At 32.6% G+C, this 23,006-nt stretch overlaps 1 protein-coding gene across 1 annotated transcript in view; it reads left to right on the forward strand.

Moving 5' to 3' along the window:
* The window catches only part of LOC127547401 (cyclic nucleotide-binding domain-containing protein 1-like), a 161,182-nt gene that overhangs the window by 132,851 nt on the left and 5,325 nt on the right, over nt 1–23,006 (forward strand). Inside the window, exon 6 of the mRNA XM_051974317.1 lies at nt 17,637–17,696. Within this exon, the coding sequence (XP_051830277.1) occupies nt 17,637–17,696 (60 nt within the window). The remainder of the gene's footprint in view (nt 1–17,636; nt 17,697–23,006) is intronic.

A 23,006-nucleotide genomic window follows, 5' to 3' on the forward strand; every position in this document is an offset into this window, starting at 1 on the left:
CCACATGATATTTGGTAATTATAAATAGAAAGAAAAAATTGGTTTCTGGATTTTCTCTGGCCATACTTATTTCTAGGAATTTCCAGGGTAATTTTTACATATAAGTCACAATAAACAAAAATATAAAATAGCTTTATAATGATAAATATATAATTGGAGGTAAACTTAATTTCAGCTTGTTAATTTCAGTTATTCAGCTTTACAGTAATACAAAAGTAGATGCTTTCTATTTCAAGCAATGAGCTAGACTAGGAAAAGATGAAAAGGTAAGGGTTTTAGTGAATTTATCATTTTGATTTATTTCGATAGAAATACCCTAATTAGAATTTGTTTGAAATACAAAGCTTAAATGCCTATTGGTGCTAGCCATGATGCTAAATTCTTTAATTAGACCTTCACTTATTTTCAAATTTTGTTGTCACAGAAAAATAGTGTCATGAATTAGAAGAAACTTCACAAAACATCAATTACAATCCATACCTGAAAAAAAAAGAAATATTCTCTATAATATATGAGAAAAACAGGCAGCCTCTGCTAGCCTCCATACTAGACATCTTTATGGAAAAAGCCACTATCCCTTGATTCAGTCTATTTTATTTTCAGATAGTTTAGAGTATTTTTTCTTATCTCATATTTGAATTTACCTCCTTTTGATCTTTTCTCACCTGCTGAAAAATCCGGTGAGGTAGATAACACTGATACTACTATGTGCAGTTTATAATTGAGGAAATATAGACTCAGAGAGTTAAGCAACGTAGCCAGAATTACAAAGTTAATAATTGTCTGAGGTAGAATTAGAACCAAGATCTAATCTTCTGACTCCAAATTATTCACTATACTAAGGCTGCCTATCAAAATAAAAAATGTTCATGTCTAAGAGAAAAGTTTTGTAAATGAATATCTAGTAACATTTTACCTTCTATGAAACATGACTTTTATAATGCATTATTTTTTTCTTCCCCCCCAGCAACTTTCCAATAGTAGATATAACAAACACAATATGCTATGTATATTTTTTTAATCTATTAAGAACTTAATGTACATAGCTCTGCTTTAGAAATGCAAACACAAAATGAAAAAGAAAGTTCCTTTACTCAACTAGTATATATCTTGTTGAGGGATACAGTTTGCAAGCAGTTAAATATATTAGTGATAATTTAAAGATGACTAACAACTCTGGGAAACAGGAAAAATTTGAAGGGAGTTTTGGAACATGAGTAAGTAAGGAGGCAAACATTTATTAAGTGCCTATTATGTGTCATATATATTATTAAACTCTCTACAAGGATTATTTCATGTGATCCTCATAGCAACTCAGGGACAAAGAGGCTATTACTATTTTATTTTATAGTTAAGTAACCATACACACAAAACTAGTAAGTATCTTTGGCTGAATTTGAACTCAGATCTTATTCATTCCAGGCACAGTGCCTTATAAACTTCAACTTTAAAAAAGGTAAGCAGGTCTAACATGCAGAAGTGAAGGTGGAACATGTTCTAACTCATGGCCCATACGAAAGTATGGATCTGGGAGATTGAGTACTGAGTTTAAAGATTAATAAGTAGAGCATTTTAACTAGGACATAATATATGTGAAGTAGTTTAATGTGAATTAAAGATGGAAATTTAGAAATATGATAACACATGCTTTGGAAAGAGCATATGGGATATATTCTGAAGGATAGATTGGACAAGGGGACATTGAAAGAATAGAATCAAATTAGAAACCTAATGCCATAGTCCCAGGAAGAAGTAGAAGATCCAAACTAAGAACATAATTTAAGTCTAATCAACTTTTATAGAATGTATTCTAATATTCTTTGGAAAATTCTTTTGTCCCCTTTTTCTGCTCTCTCTCTCTTTTTTGGGATGGTGAAAGTTGCTTTATTCAGAACTTAAACTAAAATTTTCAACTTACCAGCTTTTGGATACTGTGCTTCTACATGGATAATCTGTGTGATCACCTGACTGAATGATTCAAATTTGTCCTTGCACCTCTGGCAAAAGGAAAATCCCACAGAGCTGCAGCTGACAATATTAAGTGTAGACAGTTCTACCTATGAATATGAATGGCTTCTATCCATTCACATGTAAATGGGTCCCACTCCTTGCTTCTTTGTCTGGCTAGCTTATTTCATGATAACTAACCAATATCCCAGAAATAAATATGATTATTTTCCCTGCAATTAAATCTTTGATAAAACAATGGGATCTTAACTTGTCTCTATTGCCTTTGGTGTAGGGGTTTCATTTAACAGTATAATGTTCAGGCTAGCTTTCTGGAAGTCCTGCAGAAGGGCCTTGGTCTCAGTAGGATAGACTCCATGAGAATGGACTGTCATAGTCTGACCCAGTCTCAGTCTTACCCAGTCTCTCTACATCCCAAGTCCAAAATCAGAGCATTATTAATAGAGTTAGAATAGGATTTTATTGTCATTTGGCTTCTAGATAGTATTCCTTATCCCAGCTTCCCCAACTAAATTCCCATTATTCTTAGTCATTCTGTTGGCATTCAACCTCAAGAACATATAGCCAAAGTATTAAATTTTAAGTATTTGTTAATATGATGGTTACACTTTTCTGTATGAAGGAAAGGAGTAAACAAGCATTTGTTAAGTGCCTACTTTATGCCAGAAATTTTGCAAAAAAAATATTATTTCACTTGATTTTTACAATCCTGAGTGGTAAGTATTATTATTATTCTATATTTTATAGTTGAAGTTACCTTTGCTTCAGGCTGCAGAGTGAATAGAATCACATAGAGCCCTGCAAGGCATGGGGAAGTCTGCCAAACCATCCACTTTTTAAAATGAGAACTGACTGCACTCTGTGTTTGTCTGTACACACATGATCATATATGCACATATATATATATACCCATATACATGTGAGTATATCTATATCTATATGAAATCATAGAAACACACATATATCTATACATATATGTACATATACATATATACATGCATACATACCATGGCTAGATAGATCACTGGATGAAGTGCTAGGTCTAGAATTGGGAAGACTCAATTTCTTGAGCTCAAATCTGGCCTCAGACTAGCTGGGTGACTTTGGGCAAGTCACACAACCCTTTTTAGCCCAGTTCAGTATCTATAAAATGAACTGGAGAACAAAATGGCAAACCCTTCACTTGCCTTTGCCGAGAAAATCCAAAATAAAATCATGAAGAATCAGACACAAACATCAACAATACATGCATATATAAGTGTATACATATAATTTGATGCATACAATAATTCTAGGAGGCAAATAATAAAAATATCATTCTTTCCATTTACAGAGGAGGAAATGGATTCAAGCTAAATGAATTGTCAAAAGTAATACAATTAGCAAATGACAAAGGTTGATTCTAATGCTCTTTCCCTTTTTCATTATACCAAAATGCTCCTCTTGGTCTAATTTAATGGTTAGACTTTCCAATCTGTGACTGCTCAGGGTCCTTCACTTCTTGTATGCAGTCTGTTTCTAAGACCTGTCAATTTCACTTCAGCATCATCCTCTAATACATCTTTTTCTTTCCTCTGACCCCATCTCCATCTTAGTGCAGGTCCTTATCATCTCATATCTGGACTATTGCTGTAGTCTACTGATGGGTCTACCTGTCTCAGGTCTATCACCATTCCAAACCCTCCTCCATTCAGTCACCAAAGTCATTATCCTAAAATACAAGTCCAATCACGTCATCTAACTACTCCCACACTTAATAAATTCCAGTAGCTCCCTAATACCATTTGTATCAAATTTTAAAATCCATTTGGCCAAAAAGCCTTAATCTAACTCTTTCTTATCTTCCCAATCTTCTTATGCCTTACTCTTCAACATGGACTCTTCCATCTAAGTGACTCTATTCTCTTGGCTGGTCCATGAACAAAGCATTTTATTTGGATTTCCTTCAATGACTGAATCTCCTACTGGCTTCCTTTAAATTCTAACTAAAACTCCATATTTTACAAGAAGCCTTTCCAAATTCCTCTTAAGTTCATCATCAACCCTCTTATTTCCCACTTATCTTGAATATTACTCATCTGTACAGATTTGCTGGTCTATTGTCTCCCTCTTTTGACTGTAAATATTTGAGGACAAGAACTGTCCTTTTTCTCTTTCTTTGTAAATTCCCAACGCTTAACATAGTGTCTTGCACATAGTAAGAATTTAATAAATCTTTATTGATTGATTGATTGTCCAACTCTATAGATTGTTACAGATGGAAGATACCTTAGGAATCATCTGATCTAATTAATTCATTTCATAATTAAAAAACTGAGACTTAGATAGAGGAAAATAACTTGACTGAGATTACAGAATTGATTATTAGTTGAGAACAGAATCTGGTTCTTTTGATTCTCAGTACTAAGTATGTTCTCTAGAGAGCATTATTACTCTTTTTTGTATTTTAGCATGTCAAATGATGGAGGGGGAAGGTACCTTAAGGATCATCTGATTCAATTTATTCATTTCATAATTAAGAAACTGAGACCTACATAGAGGAAATGACTTAGATTACAGAATTGATTATTAGTTGATAACAGAATCTGGTTCTTTTGACTCCCAGTACTATATAAGTTTTCTAGAGCATGTGGCTGCTCATTATCACTCTTTTTTGTATTTTAGCATGTCAAATGATGAATTATTTTCTTAAACACAAGACAATTATGCTTTATACTATAGAGCAAAAATTATTTCAGTATTGCCTGAAGTTAGTTGTAAGTCTGTGAAAGTGCACAGTATATGAATTTGGCAGTGGGAATCTCAGGCTTCAGGCTTTAGTAATATAGTTAAAACTGTTTTAGGAAATTGGAAGGAAGTACCTGATATTTTTACCGAGTGAAGAGATAGGCAGCCAAAGGCAACATCAATGTAGTGTACAAACTTGTTTGTGAAACATTACACAGGAGTATGGTAGAAGATTATGAGCAATATCATCTCATAAAACAGCAAGAAGCAGTAGAGGGAAAATCAAGTTTGTGGAAAATATCTATAAATATTTACATAACAAATTATTTCCTTTATCAACTATAATGAAGCTATAACATTTGGACTTTAATATCAAAGTCCCTGATGTGCCACATAAGAAAATAGAAATAATACTAAAGAAAAAATGGGAAAAACAGATAGATTAAGCCTCCTGACACTGAAGAAATCTGTGTTAGAGAAAATGGAGGGATCAATTCTCAATATATTTGAAAAAGGAAATGATATAAAAGAGTTGTGGGAAAACCCTTGAAACATTTTTGTCAATTAATAATAGATTAACACTACTGATAAAGATCCTAAATTTCTTGTCTCAAATTCCATTGAAAATAAACTACAGAACTTCTGGAGGCAGAGCCAAGATGCAAAGACAACAATATTTTTTCCTGACTTTCTCTACAACTCTCAGACTAATTAGCAAATGCAGCCTCTGGATTAACTCTGAGCAGGCAGAACCCACAAATATTGGGAGTGAAACAAATTCTCAGCAGAAGATGATTTCATAGATCACCAGAAAAGGTCTGCTTCAATTGGAAAGGAGGCAGCCAGGCAGTCAAGCACAGAGATGCAGACTCTGCAGGTATTCTACATGGCAGAGAATCTACAGGGAGGAATCTACGGGAATCTACAACAGCGTTGGCCACTCTGCCCTGGTTGCAAGGCAGTAGATCAGCAGAGAAATTATAAAACATTTAACACAAACACAAAAAATCAATAGTGAACCCCAAAATGCCAAAATCTCACTGGCAACACCCAATCAACACCAGGAGTGAATCAGCATTGACCCAGCACGGCTGTGGCTGCTTGGCAACCCTCACTTGCCCTAAAGGCAGACCTTAACTTAAAAAAATATATATATGAGCAAAAATATAAAGAGGACTCTGATAATAGACAACTTCTATGGTGAAAGAGAACAGATTTCAAACCTGAAAGAATCTAAAGGCAGATTGTCTCCAGATGAACCCAAAAGGTGATATAATCTGATCCCCATCACACAAAGCTCTCCTAGAAGAAATCTTTAAAGAGAGTTAGAAGAAAAATTGGGAAAGGAAATGAAAAAATTGTAAGAGGGTTTGGAAAAGGTATATAGCTCATTGAAAAATAGATTTGATAAAATGAGGAAAAAAATTCCCAGAATTTGTGAAATAGAAACAGAAAATAATTCCCTAAAACAGAATTTGTGAAATGGAAAAAAAAATTCCATAGAACAAAACAACTCATTTGAAAATCCAATGGACAAATATAGAAAGAAGTTAAAAAAAAGTAAATGAAGAAAATAATGCACTAAAATTCAGAACTGAACAAATGGAAATGAATAACTCAATGAGACAAAAAGAATCAGTCAAGTAAAATTTTAAAAAAAATTTTTAAAAATAGAAAAAATGTAAAATACCTAATTGGGAAAACAATTGACCTTAAAAAAAGATCTAAGAGAGACAATCTAAGGAATATTGGACTCCCTGAAATACATGATGCAAAAAAAGAGCCTAAATACTATCTTTCAGGAAATCATCAAAGAGAACTGCCTGGATGTCATAGAATCAGAAGAGAAAATGACCATTGAATGAATTCACCAAATGCCTTCTGAAAGAGACCTAAAGAATATCATAGCTAAATTTCAGAACTCTCAGACATAGGAAAAAATATTACTATCAGGCAGAAACACTTCAAATACTGAGGAGCCACAATAAGGATTATTAAGGACCTAGCAGCTTCCACTTTAAAGGATTGAGGGGGCTGGAATCTGATATTCTGAAAGGTGAAGGAACTTGGAAGGCAGCCAAAAATAAATTACCCTGCTAGACTTCAGGAAAGAAGATGGATATTCAATGAAACTGGGGAATTCCATTTATTTTTGATGAAAAGACCAGAGCTAAACCAAAAAAAAAATGACCTCCAAATATAGAACTCGAGAAGAATAAAAAGGTAAAAAGAAAAAAAAAACCCTTGAGAACTGTATTTCTGTTATGGGTATACATAGAGAGTACATGTATAATCTGATTTTACTGTTATAACAAATAAACTAGAGATGGAAAAGGGATTGTAACAGAAAAAAGGCGAGACAAATTTCTGGAGGCAAAATGAAGGAAATTACATCTCAAGAAGATGCAAAGTAAACCTGTAATAATTGGGGAAAGAAGGGAGGGTGATGAATATTGTGTAAATCTTACTATCATCAGATTTGGCCCAAAGAAAGAATATTAGATATATTTGGTTTCACAAGAAAGATCTCTCATCTTATAGAAAAGAGAAAGAGGCAAGGGAAAAAGTGAAAGGGTAGATTAAATAGAAAGGAAAAAAGAAATAATAGGGGAAAGGTATAAGAAAGGGGCAGGGTGTCTAAAGGGGGAGCACTGCTTAAGGTATATAGTGCTTATAAATAAACTGCGGGGTAGGAGAGAAAAGGGAAAAGGACCGAGAAAAGTATAATTTGGGGTTAATAAGATGGCCAAAAATGCAGAATTAGTAGTTTTAACTGTGAACATGAATGGAGTGAATTCTCCCATAAAACATAAGCAGACAGCAGACCAGATTAAAAGCCAGAATCCTACAATATGTTGGTTACAAGAAAGACATTTAAAGCAGAGCGATACATGCAAGGTAAAGATAAAAGGCTGGAGCAGAATCTATTATGCTTCAGTTGAAGTAAAAAAGCAGGGGTAGCCATCCTGATCTCAAATCAAGCAAAAACAAAAATTGATCTAAATAAAAGAGATAAGGAAGGAAACTATGTCTTGCTAAAGGGTATTCTAGACAATGAAGCAATATCAATATTAAGCATATATGCACCAAGTGGTGGAGTATGTTGTTGTTCTTCTTTTATATAATATATGATGGTTCTCTCTGAGAGCAGGTTTCTTGGGGAGGTCTGGAGGCAGCCTTAGTTTCAGTTCCAATCAATAATCACTTCAAATGCAACCAGGAGTTAAAATCCAGTCCTTTATTGTGTCCTTCAAAGTCTTGAGCTTCAGCCCCTAACTCCCTCCGAATGTCTCCAGCCAGCACAAAACTAGAATATGGAATGACTCTGTCTCTACCTCCAAGAGTGGGCTTCTGTCTCTCCCAGAGTGCTCTTTGCTCCTGAGAGCTTCTTGCTTATATGCTGTACACTGGGTACACAGCACATACCAATCATTATATCACTGGGAAACCATTATTTGTTATAGGATTAAATCAATTCTAAACTAGATTCAAACATTGTTTCCTCAATTCCACTTAGTACCTTGTTTCAAGTTCTGGCCCATAACATCTCCTTGTAGGATCAGATCAATCATACTGAACCATGCTAAATTAGATAATTATTGTCTCTATCAATTCTAATGACTTAGCATTTTGTAAGGATTCCAACAGTGAAGCATCTAAAGGAGAAGTTAAGAGAGTTGCAAGAAAAAATAGACAATAAAACTATAATAATGGAAGATTTCAACAATCTTGCTCTTTCAGAACTAGATAAATCAAACCAGAAAATAAATAAAAAAAGAACATAAGTGGTAAATAGAATATTAGAAAAAACTAGATATGGTAGATCTTTGGAGAAAATTGAATGGAGATAGAAAGGAATATACTTTCTTCTTGGCAGTTCATGGAATCTATACAAAAATTGACCATATATTAGGACATAAAGATCTCAAAATCAAATGCAGAAAGGCAGAAATAGTAAGTTTATTTTTTTCAGATCCCGATGCAATAAAAATTACATTCAATAAAGGGTCGGGGGAAAATAGACCAAAAAGCAATTGGAAGCTAAATAATCTCATCCTAAAGGATGAATGGATGAAACAGCAAATTATAGACACATTCAATAATTTCATGCAAGAGAATGACAATAATAAGACAACATAATAAAATTTTTAGTGATGCAACCAAAGCAGTAATAAGGAGAAATTTTATATTCTAGATACTTACTTGCATAAAATAGAGAAAGAGAAGATCAATAAATTGGGCTTGCAACTAAAAAAGCTAGAAAAAGAACAAATTAAAAAGCCCCCAATCAAATACCAAGCTTGAAATTCTAAAAATAAAATGAGAGATCAATAAAATTGAAAGTAAAAAAAAATTGAATTAAAAAATAAAAGTAAGACTTGGTTTTATGAAAAAACCAACAAAATAGAAAAACCTTTAGTTAATTTGATTAGAAAAAGGAAAGAGGAAAATCAAATTGTTAGTCTCAAATATGAAAAGGTAGAACTACCCATCAGTGAAGAGGAAATTAGAGTAATAATTAGTAGTTACTTTGCCCAACTTTATGCCAATAAATTTGACAACTTAAGTGAAATGGATGATTATCTGCAAAAATATAGATTGCCCAGATTAACAGAAGAGAAAATAAATTACTTAAATTAGTCCTATTTTAGAAAAAAGGAATAGAACAAGCTATTAATCAACTCCCTAAGAAAAAATTTCCAGGACCAGATGGATTTACATGTGAATACTACTAAGCATTTAAAGAACAATTAACTCCAATACTATAAAAACTATTTGAAAAAATAGGGAATGAAGGACTCCTAACAAATTCCTTTTTTGACACAGACATGATACTGATACCTAAACCAGGTAGGACAAAAACAGAGAAAGAAAATCACAGACCAATTTCCCTAATGAATATTGATGCAAAAATTTTAAATGAAATATTAGCAAAATGATTACAGATAATCATTCCAGGATAACACATCACAACCAAGTAGGATTTATACTAGGAATACAGAGCTGGTTCAGTATTAGGAAAACTATTAGCATAATTGATTATATAAAACTAATTAGTTTAGGTAGTTGTGTCATTTTTATTATATTTGCTCAACCTATCCACAAGCACTTGAAATTTTAATAAAAGGTAAAAGTCAAGAAATAGACTGGAAAAATGGGCAAATAACAAAATAAGATCCTGACCACAAAAAGTTACTAAAGAAAAGGAAAATCAAAACACATACTCAGAAGACGATGTCAAAGACAAAATTCAAAATCTCAAATAAAGTTGAGCATTAGTCTCAGATCCCAAAAGAATTCCTGAGAAGAATCAAAAAGGATTTTAAAAATCATTTAATGGGGTAAAGGGAAAATTGGGAAAAAATGAGGGATGAAAAATTATGAAAAAAGAATCAACACTTTAGTAAGAGGCACAAAAAATACTAAAGAAAAAGAATACCTTAAAAATAGACCAAATAATGAAAGAGGCATACAAATCCACTAAAGAGAGTTCCTTAAAAAACAGAATTGGATCAATGGGGCAAAAGATGTATTATTATTGCTTAATATAAGTTGATTAATTATTTAATATAAATATAAAATAATTAATATAAAGCTATTTTTATTGTTACTCAGTTATATCTAACTCTTCATCACCCAATGGACTATACTGTCTGTGGGATTTTCCTGGCAAAGATGCTGAAATGGTTTGAAATTTTCTTCTCCATTGTATTAAAGTAAACAAAGATTATTAAATGGCTTTCCAAAGTTACACAATTAATAAATGTCTGAGGCTGGATTTGAACTCAGCTCTTCTTTATTCTAGGTTCAGAACTCTATTCATTGAAGTGTTTTGCTACCCTCAAACAAGATCCTGTGTGTTTGATTATAAAAAAGCAAAATGCTACTCCTTCAAAAAGGTAGCTCATACGCACATGTTAAAATCATAGAATACTCCTTGAAAATACAACAAAAGAAAGACTGTTCAACAATCCTTTACATAGAAATATACAGTAAGGCATAAAAAAGAAAATGAACTCTAACAGAAATTACTTCCTATTATAATGGAGGATGTCCAGCAAAGGATTCAAATTAATTGAAAGGATTTCTTTATAGACAATAAGAAGATAGTTTAGATATTCTATATTTTGAAGTATCTTTGGATACTCATTGTATCATATCCTAGAACAATCCAGAATCTCCTAATGAGATCCATAATCACTTGAATGAATTTAGGCTAATAATCCACATAAAAATAGTAGATAAGAATGCTTGTTGTCCAGAATATTGTTGTCTGTTGGATGGATTCATAGACCATTGACCATAAACTAACAGACTGCATGATCTAGTAGTTTATCTAGTAGTTTAATGGAAAAATAGCTCGACCCATATTTGAGTATGAGAAAAAGAAGCCGATTAAATTAAATTTTTGAAATTCCATAATGCTGTCAATGAACGATCAAAAGTTTGTTCCAGAAACAGATTTTTATTTTTTTTCAAACAATCTTCTTGAGGCAAACTTATAGGATTATAAATCAAAGAATACTTCAATTAAAAAATGGAGTTTAAAGACATCCAAAGAGTAATTAGAAAGTACATGATAGGGGGGAACAAGTAGGTTTAAATGTGTTACCAAATAAGAATTGTACACACAACTTGGCACAAAAGCTACCATCAGAGAGATGAAAAATTAAAATAAAAGAAATGGAATAATTGTGTCAATATAAGGGATAGCTGATGGGCAGCTCCTATTTATGCACTGTCAAGAAAGCTCAAGAAAAGTTCATGGCACTCTGGATAGGCCTCTATAAAGACTACATGGGAAGACACTAACAAAGATTACATTGACAAGGGTGGTGTTGTGGATGAAGATTACAAGTTCATTTTTTGACTGAGTTAATAGATTTTCATAAATTCCTAAAAAAATTACCTAAAGGGTTTATAAAAAAGTATCCTGAGCTGAATATAAATTAAGATATAAATAGCTACACGTATCAGAATTAAAACTGCCAATAGTTATGTAGGTTCAGTGTCAATTGAGAGTATGCAAATGTAAAACTGAGAAAGGCTTTAGGTAATAATGAATATGAAATTCCCTTCTAGTTCTAGTTGGTATATATAGGCTTAATTCCCATAATCCTTAACTTTTATACCCTTATTTTCAGGTCCCTTTGGAATCTCACATCTGCGTCTTTTACAAACAATCTGTTTGAACATTGTTCCATCACAGAATGTATTAAAAAATTAGATCATTTAACTGAATAAGATTTAAAAGTTTAATTGATCATCTATCTTTCAAATTTGGACAAAATTCTACCCTTTGAAAAATGCAATGATTCAATTAGGAAACCCTGAACAATCCGGTCAGCATTTCTCTTACAAATGTGGGAAGATAGAGAATCTCCACACTCTGCATATGTTTACTGTTTCAAAAGAGACATCTGCTAGCTTTAAACATCTGTTTTTGTTTTCACTGAAAGACGCCTCACTTTTGGCTGCCAGAAAAAGAATGGGGTCATTAGTTATTTTCTAACCTGAAGTTACCCAGGCTCATCCTAGTGGGAAATAATAATGTACAAACTATATTTGAGTTTGGGCAGAAAAACCACAGTCACAAGTAATCCTTAGGACTACAAGGAACTGATGGTTATTGCAGACTTTTTCCCAAAGATGGGTATTTAAATAGCACATCTAGTTGAATATAATAAAGCTCTTGGATTTTAGCTAAGATTGTGTCAGATTTTGTACTTCCTATTTACCTTTTATATAGCTTGCTCTGTATATATTTCTTTGCAATATTGTTTCTATTATTAGATTAGATTAGATACTTGAGAGTAGGGAACACCTTTTCCTTTTTGTATTCCCAACACTTAGTATATAATGGGACCTTAACAAGTGTTTATTGATTAATATGCTGAATTATCAAAAGTATGGTAAGATAGAGATACTTATCTTAGAGTCAGAAGTTATTTCATAAAATCTCAGATCTTAAACTGAAAGGAATATCAGAGGCCATATAGTCCAATTGTCTTATTTTACAGATTAGAAAACAAAGGGCTGGGATGTTTTTTCTAATGGCTATAAAGGTAGTTATAAGAAGTAGAATTTAAATCCAGGTCCTCTGACTACAAGTCAAATACTTTTCTACTTAGTATTCTCTCCTAGATTTTTGAGACAATGAGCTTCCACAAACTTGGGCAAATCTTTTAAAATTTAAATTATTTTCCTTATCTATAAAATGGTAATATTGCCTGAGTCACAAGTTTTTGAAAGAAATGTAATGGGTCATGTACAAAAATGTTTGTGGCAGCCCTTTTTGTAGTGGCAAGAAACTGGAAACTGATGGAAAATGGCTGAATAAGTTATAGTATATGAATGTTATAGAATATTATTATTCTGTAAGAAATGACCAGCAGGATGATTTAAGAAAGGCCTGGAGAAACTTACCTGTACTGATGCTAAGTGAAATGAACAGAACCAGGAGATCATTAACAGCAATATTATATGATGATCAATTCTGATGGATTTGACTCTTTCCAACAATGAGAGAAATGAGGCCAGTTCCAATGATCTTGTGATGAAGAGAGTCATCTGCACCTAGAGAGGGGACTGTGGGAACTGAATGTGGATCACAACATCACATTCTCTTTTTTATTATAGCTTTTTTATTTATAAGATATATGCATGGGTAATTTTTCAGCATTGACAATTGCAAAACCTTTTGTTCCAATTTTTCCCCTCCTTCCCACCACCCCCTGCCCAGATGGCAGGTAGACCAATACATGTTAAATAACAACATCACATTTTCATTCTTTTTGTTGTTTGCTTGCATTTTGTTTTCTTACTCATTTTTTTCCTTTTTGACCTGATTTTTCTTATGAAGTAAGACAATTGTATAAATATGTTTATATATATTGGATTTAACATATATTTTAACATGTATAACATATATTGGATTGCTTACCATCTAGGGGAGGGGGAAGAGGAAAGGAGGGGAAAATTTGGAACACAAGGCTATGCAAAGGTTAATGTTGAAAAATTATCCATCCATATATTTTGACAATAAAAAGGTTTAATTAAAAAAAGAAATACTGAAATATTCTATAAATATATGTAGTAAATATAGGCATTTACTTTAGTTCAGGACTTCTATGATGCAAAGCCCTTTTCAGACCATAAAAAGCTATAGAGACTTACCCTTTTCCTGAATTTAGTTTCTGAATCAGCAAAATAAAAATAATAGCTTCAGCATTTTAATTAGCAGTTGTAATATTTTCTTGTAAATTTTTTTTAAATTGTTGTAAAGAACCAATAAAATGATATCAGTAAAACATTTTGCATACCTTTTACCATTAAATAAATGTCAATTGTTGATATTTCCAATCATTTATGATGCAATAGAAAATAATGATCCAAAGACAACAAAAGATTCCTTAAGAGTACTTTCTGACTCATTCAAAAAGGATTATATTAAATATTGTTATAGTATTAAATTTATGTCCATATGTCAAGGATTTAGGTAGCCTCTTGAATAGTGACTGACAGGATCATAGGATCATAGTCCTGAGATGTCATCAGTTCTAATCTCTTCATTTTAGATATGAAAAAAACAAACGGTGTAAATGATTTATCTAATGTCATTCAGCTAGTAAGAGTCTGAGGAAGACTTTGAGACCACTTCTCCAAATGCAAAATTCTTTCCACTATATTTACATGACTGAGACTGACACAACTGAAGCTTTAGTCAGAAAACAAAAACAAAAACTAAAACTAAACTTGAGTTGCATCTTATGAGATCCTGGGCTATATGACCATTAACTGCTCTCAGCCTCAGTTTTCTCATTTGTAAAAATAGGGATAGCATTGGCATCTACCTCTGAATGTTGCTGTGAGGATGAGATGAAATAATACATGTAAAAAAATGAAAGAATTACTACTTTTAATATTTTATCTTTTAATGAGATTTGTATGGTGACTGTGTGTGTAAATATATGTGTCTATATATAGATACATAATCATATAAACACAAATATACATATACATACACACATACATATATAATGAATGAATATGAGGTAGTTTGGAAGGGAGTGAACTAATAGCTGACAACCTCAAGAAAGTCTGGTTTTGATGATGTTACTCCTGTAACATTTTTCACTTTCCATGCCTTTGCAATGCTATAATATTCCCTTGTTTCACATTTTGTAATCCCCAGCTTCCTTTCTGGTTCATATCAAGTGCTATTTCCAAAACATGGCCTTTCCTGATCTATCCAGTTATTATAGGGAAGAGAAATAGAAATGAATATGATTTTGCATTGTAAAAATTGCTTTGTACTTTGTCTTTTTTTAGATAGACTCATCTATCTATCTGTCTGTCTGTCTGTTTCTATTTCTCTGTCTATTTCTGTCTATCTATGTCTGTTTCTCTCTTTCTCTTTGTCTCTGTTTGTCTCTTTCTCTCTTTGTCTATCCATCTCTCTACCCTTAGAAAGATGTACCCTTTTAAAAGTCAGGAATTATTTTTTTTGTCTTTGTATTCCTAGCCCCTAACAAACCCTTAGAACAACTCTAGTATTTTTTTTATAAATGCTTGTCCAGTTGAAATGAATTGAGTGACACATTTATTCTTGAAATTTAAGCAAATTTGGCTTGTTTTTAAATGTCTTCAGAATTTTTTTACACATAATTTTTAAATATCCTTGAAGCAAATTACTATCATTCTTGTTACTGTGCTGATTGTGCTGTATCTATAAGATAGGATTGCATTAGAGATAAAATATGAATATACTCACATAATTTAAATGCAACAGGTACACAGAAATATAAAGAAAGTGATAGCAGAAAAAGATTTGCCACAGATTTCAAAACTGTAGTGTTGCTGATTTAATTCTGGTGGTCACTTAAACTCTCATGCATTTCATAAAGATTTACTAAGTGTGAATGGTTAAGAGATGTTAGGCTAAGGGCTTGCATGATTTTTATATAAATAGATTTTCTGGCTATTAAAGAGCTTCAAGTAAGAGTAGAAAGAGAGACTCTTGACAAGAGAATGGAGGACTGGATTTAGAGTCAGAAAACATCATTTCCTATCCTGTTTTAGACCTATAATGGCTTTGTAATCTTAGATTAAGTAAAATAGGTCTCAGTTTCCTTATCTATAAAGTGGAAAATAGCATCTAGCCCTCCGAATTATTGTAAATCTAAAGTGATATATAGTTTGCGTAACCTAATAAACCTATTAAAGTTGTATACAAATGTGAGTTATTTTTGTTACAGGAAACAATGAACGATAGAGATGAAAAAATCAAAAGCACTATTTATCAACACTAACCAAATGGTGGAATAAGAGTGGGAAATTGATATCTAGATGAATACATCTTAAATTGAAGAATTATCAATCTTTCTTGCCCAAGATAATGTTGGCACTGCTATCTATAAATGCAATATGGCATAGTGAATCGAATATTGTACTTGGTGTCAGGAAGTGGGTTCAAATCTCACCTCAGACATTTGTTGTGACAATGGGCAAATTATTTGACCTGGGCTACCATTTTATTGTATGTAAAATGAACATGTTAAATGAGATATTCTTTGAGGTCCCTTCCAATCTAAGTTGTTACAGTTATGAGGCCTAAACAAAGTTAAATCCTACATAAGCCAAATCTTCTTCTAAGGGAAAGTATATCTGTAAAGACTGATGCACCACTAGCTTATCTTTTTCATTTCTTATAAGAGTAAAAATCTCTCATTATCAAATACTCAAAATGAAATATCAAAAAGTGACTTTTTTCAAGAATCTATCATTCTCCCATGTTCTGTCTCTTTTTCTTCATAATAATAAATAATATTCATATAATAATTTCTACATGCCAGACATTTTCTTCAGAGCTTGACAAATACCTCATTTGATCCCCACAACAATCCTGGCAGTTGGGTGCTATTGTTATCCCTGTTGTATAGATGAGGAAGCTGAGAAATACAGAAATTAAATAATATGCCTGAGGTCATGCAAATAGTGTCTAAGACTTTTTGGACTCAGGCTTCCTATTTCCATGCCCAGCACTGTATCAACTATTGCACCTAGCTATCTGGTACCTTTGCTCCAATAAATCTTTCCATTAGCCATAAGAATCAAACTCTTGGTTCAGAGAATCTGTGAGTTGGAAAAGACTTCAGTGGCCACCAAGTCCAACTCATTTATGAAAGCAATTCCCACGGCAATATTCTTGACAAGTGGTCATCCAGTCTCTGCTTAGAAACTTATAGGGAGGGAGGAATTCACCAAATGTCCAAGAAGTCCATTTGTTTTTTGGCTGATCTTCTGGCTATTGTTCTCTTGTCTTCAGTCACCTTACACTAACATCGATTCAGATTGTACTTTATCAGTCTCCTGACATTCTTTCCTCTTTCTTTGGTCTACATTATGCTTCCTTTCAGCTCATCATGTAGTAGCAGACAGGTAAATATAGGCTTCTATTCCTCTCAACTTGCTGGTGATAAGTCTTTCTTTCAAATAGTACAAAGTAAGCACTTAAGAAATGTTTAAAAATTTACTGATTGACACATAAAACAGAAAATATTGCTTCTAAGGCCTTTGATACAAAAGTACTCAAGTACCATAGTTCCTTCTCTGTAATCTTTATCTGATTTTGAACAAGTTGTCAAGATTTTTCTTGCATTTGTTACACTTAGCAACTAAACATTCTTGAGGGAGACATTATAATTCCCATTTTTTTCAAAGAATATTTCCATTTTTGAGAAAATTAGAGAATAGCATTTACTAATATTTATTTTACTCCTCTGGACCAATATGCAAGGTGTAGGAGTATATGATACAGATCTGGCCATGAATCTTGAAGGGATTGTAAAATCGGTAGTTGAAATTCAACCACAGAAGATCTTAAATAATTAAAAGAAAACATTGATTTAACTAATCAGCATGGTTCTATTTTCATGCAGGAGGATGTCCAGAAGGAATACATATCACTACAACGACGTAAGGAATGGAAAAATTTCAAGGTACTGGATTTTGTATAATATAATGTGGAGAATTAATTGAGTATCCTTGCTATTTTGGCAAAAAACTATTAAATTAGTAATGATTTCACTTTAAAAAGAAAGAAGATTAAGGAAAGTTAAAAAATCGATGTAATTATTATACTAAAGAAGGAATTTTCCTGAAATTAACTATAATCTTTTATTCCCCATCTAGTCTAGCAGTGTCTTAAAAGTACATACAAAAGAAGACAATGCAACCTTTATTCTCCATTTTTATTTATTCTAAAAAGAATTGCAAAATTGGGAATGGAAGTAGATGAAGAGACAAACGTATTCATATATTTCTAAAAAAAATTCACTGCAAAAAAATTTTTGCAGTGAAGAGAAGCATTTCTGAATGAGATACTTTCCATACCATCACAGAGATTTTTGCTAGAAACTACTGCCAGTTTGAAAAATTAGCTATCAAAATCATTAGCTGTTCTGGGAAGAAAATGAGAAGGGGGTAAACCGGAAGGATGTTAAATCTTCATTCTAGATACTCACAATCATATTCTCTATAGCAACAATGAAGGAAAGAGATAAAACTGTCATCAAATCTAAGGCAATAGCCACTATTTCAGTTACCATTATTCATTTCTATTTCTATTGTATTATGTATGGTATAGTTATATCCTATAAGGGAAATTGGGAATCACAACTTTCTATGATTGCCAGAAGAGGAAAAAGTGAAAAGGGCAACCAGAAATTAGGGGTGATACATTTCATTTTTATTGTATTAAATGACTTAGAGAGACTAAGTACTCCTAAGTCAGATGATGTGTGATTATTCCAATGATTTAAATACCTTGATTCTCTAACTTGAAGTCTGCGTCTCCATGAAGTAAGGACTTGTCAAACTGTATTGGCCTTTTCACCCATGTTGTTTCCCCACTTCCACTACTCTCTCCTTTGCACGTTGTAAGTCTATATGACTTAAAAATGGTATGAAAGATAAGAAGAATATGGTTTACTGAGTGTCATGAATGCATCTGAAAAAACACTCCCCTCCAGAGAAGTAACAAACTACTGGACAACAGAGCAGGAAAAATTCTCACACTCATTGTTTACTGCAGCTCAAAGGAATGTTTTTTCTTTTGCTAGCCTGAGGAACTAAGTAACTGTGACTGGGTTTTGTTATTGTTGTTTTCCTTTGAGCACCTGACTTAGATGTATTTGCACACAGAATGTGACTGTTGTCACTAAATATATTTGGAACATCCTCAAGCACCAAGCACTTTCCAACTATGGATCAACATCCTTACTGAGTTAGCTGCAGTATATTCCTGAGTTCTCCTAGTTGTTCATATAAAATTCTAGTATACACACACACACACACACACACACACACACACACGCACGTGTTTATTTGTTTATTATATAACACAAATCTAAATAAACTACTGAGCATGCTCAGTGTGAGTGAACAGTACTCAGAATAACATGTTTTTTTTCCTTCTACGACAAAAATCAGTTTAATTCAATAGATGTACGCAAAGAAATGTTTGTATCATGAGGGAGATAACCCTTAGCAAACCATATTTTTAGTGGAGGCTATTTGATAGAAATACATATAATTGTCTTACCAAATTTGGTTATTTCATAAGAGTGGTACAAAATATTAGGAAAATCTGGAGAACGACCAGTTACTTTTATTTAAATGTACTCAGGCAAATGGATCAGATAAGATTTTATGGTGGAGATCACATAAGCAAGTTGAAAGCTCTTGAGACAAAGAGCTAAAGTTGGAAAACTATTGATAAGTTGGTATTGATAATTAAAGGGGTCATGAAGGGAAGAAAGAAAACACAGGACAAGATGATTTAGGCACAATCTCTCTGAGCCTAAGTTTTGTCAACTGTAAAATAAAGATAATAATACTTATGCGACCTAATTTACAGGGTTATTATGAGGCACTTGCTGATAATGTAGTATAAACTCCAAAAATAAGTTTAAGGTGTAAACATTAAATATTTGAATTATTCTTGTTGTGGACATATATAATAAGACACATAAGATATAGATGAATATGATCAATATTGGTAATAAAATTATCAATCTTTTCAATGCAAGTTCTACCTGCTACAAAAGACATTTCCTGAAATCTTCAGTTGTTGGTTTCCTTAGCTTTTTGTGATTATTTTACATGTATTTAAACATATTCTATATTTACTTCTCTGGATATAAATTACATACAACCACCCCACCCCTGTAAAATGTCTGCTCCATGATACAAGGTGAGTTTTATTTTTGACTTTGTATCCTAAAGCATAGTGCCTGGCTAGGTGCAAATAAAAGTAAGTTGTATTGAAGTATAATGCTAACATAAGAGAAAACAAAGGATGGGGGACTTACTTTTATTTATTTATTTATTTTAATTAATATTTTATTTTATTTTATTTAATAATAACTTTATATTGACAGAATCCATGCCAGGGTAATTTTTTTTAACAATATTATCCCTTACACTTGTTTCTGTTCCGATTTTTTCCCCTCCCTCCTTCCACTCCCTCCCCTAGATGGCAAGCAGTCTTATATATGTTAGATATGTTGCAACATATCCTAGATACAATATATGTTTGCAGAACTGAACAGTTCTCTTGTTGCACAGGGAGAATTGGATTCAGAAGGTAAAAATAACCTGGGAAGAAAAACAAAAATGCATATAGTTCGCATTCGTTTCCCAGTGTTTTTTCTTTGGGTGTAGCTACTTCTGTCCATCATTTATCAATTGAAGTTCAGTTAGGTCTCTTTGTCAAAGAAATCCACTTCCATCAGAATACACCCTCATACAATATCGTTGTCGAAGTGTATAATGATCTCCTGGTTCTGCTCATTTCACTTAGTATCAGTTCATGTTAGTCTCTCCAAGACTCTCTGTATTCATCCTGCTGGTCATTTCTTACAGAACAATAATATTCCATAACATTCATATACCACAATTTACCCAGCCATTCTCCAATTGATGGGCATCCATTCATTTTCCAGTTTCTAGCCACTACAAACAGAGCTGCCACAAACATTTTGGCATATACAGGTCCCTTTCCCTTCTTTAGTATATCTTTTGGATATAAGCCCAATAGAAACACTGCTGGATCAAAGGGTATTCACAATTTGATAACTTTTTGGGCATAATTCCAGATTGCTCTCCAGAATGGTTGGATTCGTTCACAACCCCACCAACAATGCATCAGTGTCCCAGTTTTCCCGCATCCCCTCCAACATTCATCATTATTTTTTCCTGTCATCTTAGCCAATCTGACAGGTGTATAGTGTAGTATACAGGTATCTCAGAGTTGTCTTAATTTGAATTTCTCTGATCAATAATGATTTGGAACACTCTTTCATATGAGTGGTAATAGTTTTAATTTCATCATCTGAAAATTATTTATTCATATCCTTTGACCATTTATCAATTGGAGAATGGCTTGATTTCTTATAAATTTGAGTCAGTTCTCTATATATTTTGGAAATGAGACCTTTATCAGAACCTTTAACTGTGAAGATGTTTTCCCAGTTTGTTGCTTCCCTTCTAATCTTGTTTGCACTAGTTTTGTTTGTACAAAGGCTTTTTAATTTGATGTAATCAAAATTTTCTATTTTGTGATCAGTAATGGTCTCTAATTCATCTTTGGTCACAAATTTCTTTCTCCTCCACAAGTCTGAGAGATAAACTATCCTATGTTCCTCTAATTTAATTATAATCTCATTCTTTATGCCTAGGTCATGGACCCATTTCGATCTTATCTTGATATATGGTGTTAAGTGTGGGTCCATGCCTAATTTCTGCCATACTAATTTCCAGTTATCTCAGCAGATTTTATCAAATAATGAATTCTTATCCCAAAAGTTAGGATCTTTGGGTTTGTCAAACACTAGATAGCTATAGTTGACTATTCTGTCTTGTGAACCTAACCTTTTCTACTGATCAACTAATCTATTTCTTAGCCAATACCAAATGGTTTTGGTGACTGTTGCTTTATAATATAATTTTAGATCAGGTACAGCTAGGCCACCTTCATTTGATTTTTTTTTCATTAATTCCTTGAGATTCTCGACTTTTTATTGTTCCATATGAATTTTGTTGTTATTTTTTCTAGATCATTAAAATATTTTCTTGGAATTCTGATTGGTATAGCACTAAATAAATAGATTAGTTTAGGGAGTATTGTCATCTTTATTATATTCGCTCGGCCTATCCAAAAACACTTAATATTTTTCCAATTATTTAAGTCTGACTTTATTTGTGTGGAGACTTTTTTTGTAATTTTGCTCATATAATTCCTGACTTTCCTTTGGTAGGTAGATTCCCAAATATTTTATGCTATCAACAGTTATTCTGAATGGAATTTCTCTTTGTATCTCTTACTGTTGGGTTTTGTTGGTGATGTACAAAAATGCTGAGGATTTATGGGGATTTATTTTATATCCAGCTACTTTGCTAAAATTATGAATTATTTCTAATAGCTTTTTAATAGAATCTCTGGGGTTCTCTAGGTATACCATCATATCATCTGCAAAGAGTTATAGTTTGGTTTCCTCATTGCCTACTCTAATTTTTTAAAATATCTTTCTCGACTCTTATTTCAGAGGCTAGTGTTTCTAATATGATATTAAATAATAATGGTGATAGTGGGCAACCTTGCTTCACTCCAGATTTTACTGGAAAAGGTTCCAGTTTTGGGGGGACTTACTTTTATAAAAATTCAAGGAGATCATTGTGGTTTTCTGTCATACTCTATTCCTTTCTAAAACCCATTTAATTCATAGCTTAAATGAAGACAGACTTGTGGTATGATTATTTTTGTTTTCTCATAATCTTGCTCTTAGGAAGATCCCTTTCTTGTTCTGCATGTTTCCTAGTTTTATCTGCTCATGAAAACTAGATAGAATGGAGGGTACCTGATAAACTAATTTAAAATCTTAAGTTTGTAATTCCCACAGCGTTAAATAAGTACTCAATTAATTATACCTCATACTTATAAAAACTACCCTTTTCCTTGAAAAGGCCCTGGGCCTGATACAATTATATATTCCTAAGTCAATATTTTTTTAAAGTGCCACAAACCCTGGATTTCATTTGTATTGTCATATTACTATTGAAAAAGTGGACAGCAAAGACATCAATATAAGAGAACAGGAAGTTTTGTATATCCAAGTCAGATATTTCTATTAATCTTTGCTCTACAAACTCAGGCTCTGAAAACCTTATTCAGACAAAATAGTTAGGAAAAAAAATATATAACCCATAGTTCTTATTCTAACTTGTTTGCATGACTGGCTCTTCTTTGA

Source organism: Antechinus flavipes, chromosome 1, assembly GCF_016432865.1.
Source record: "Antechinus flavipes isolate AdamAnt ecotype Samford, QLD, Australia chromosome 1, AdamAnt_v2, whole genome shotgun sequence".
Classification (NCBI taxonomy): Eukaryota; Metazoa; Chordata; class Mammalia; order Dasyuromorphia; family Dasyuridae; genus Antechinus; species Antechinus flavipes.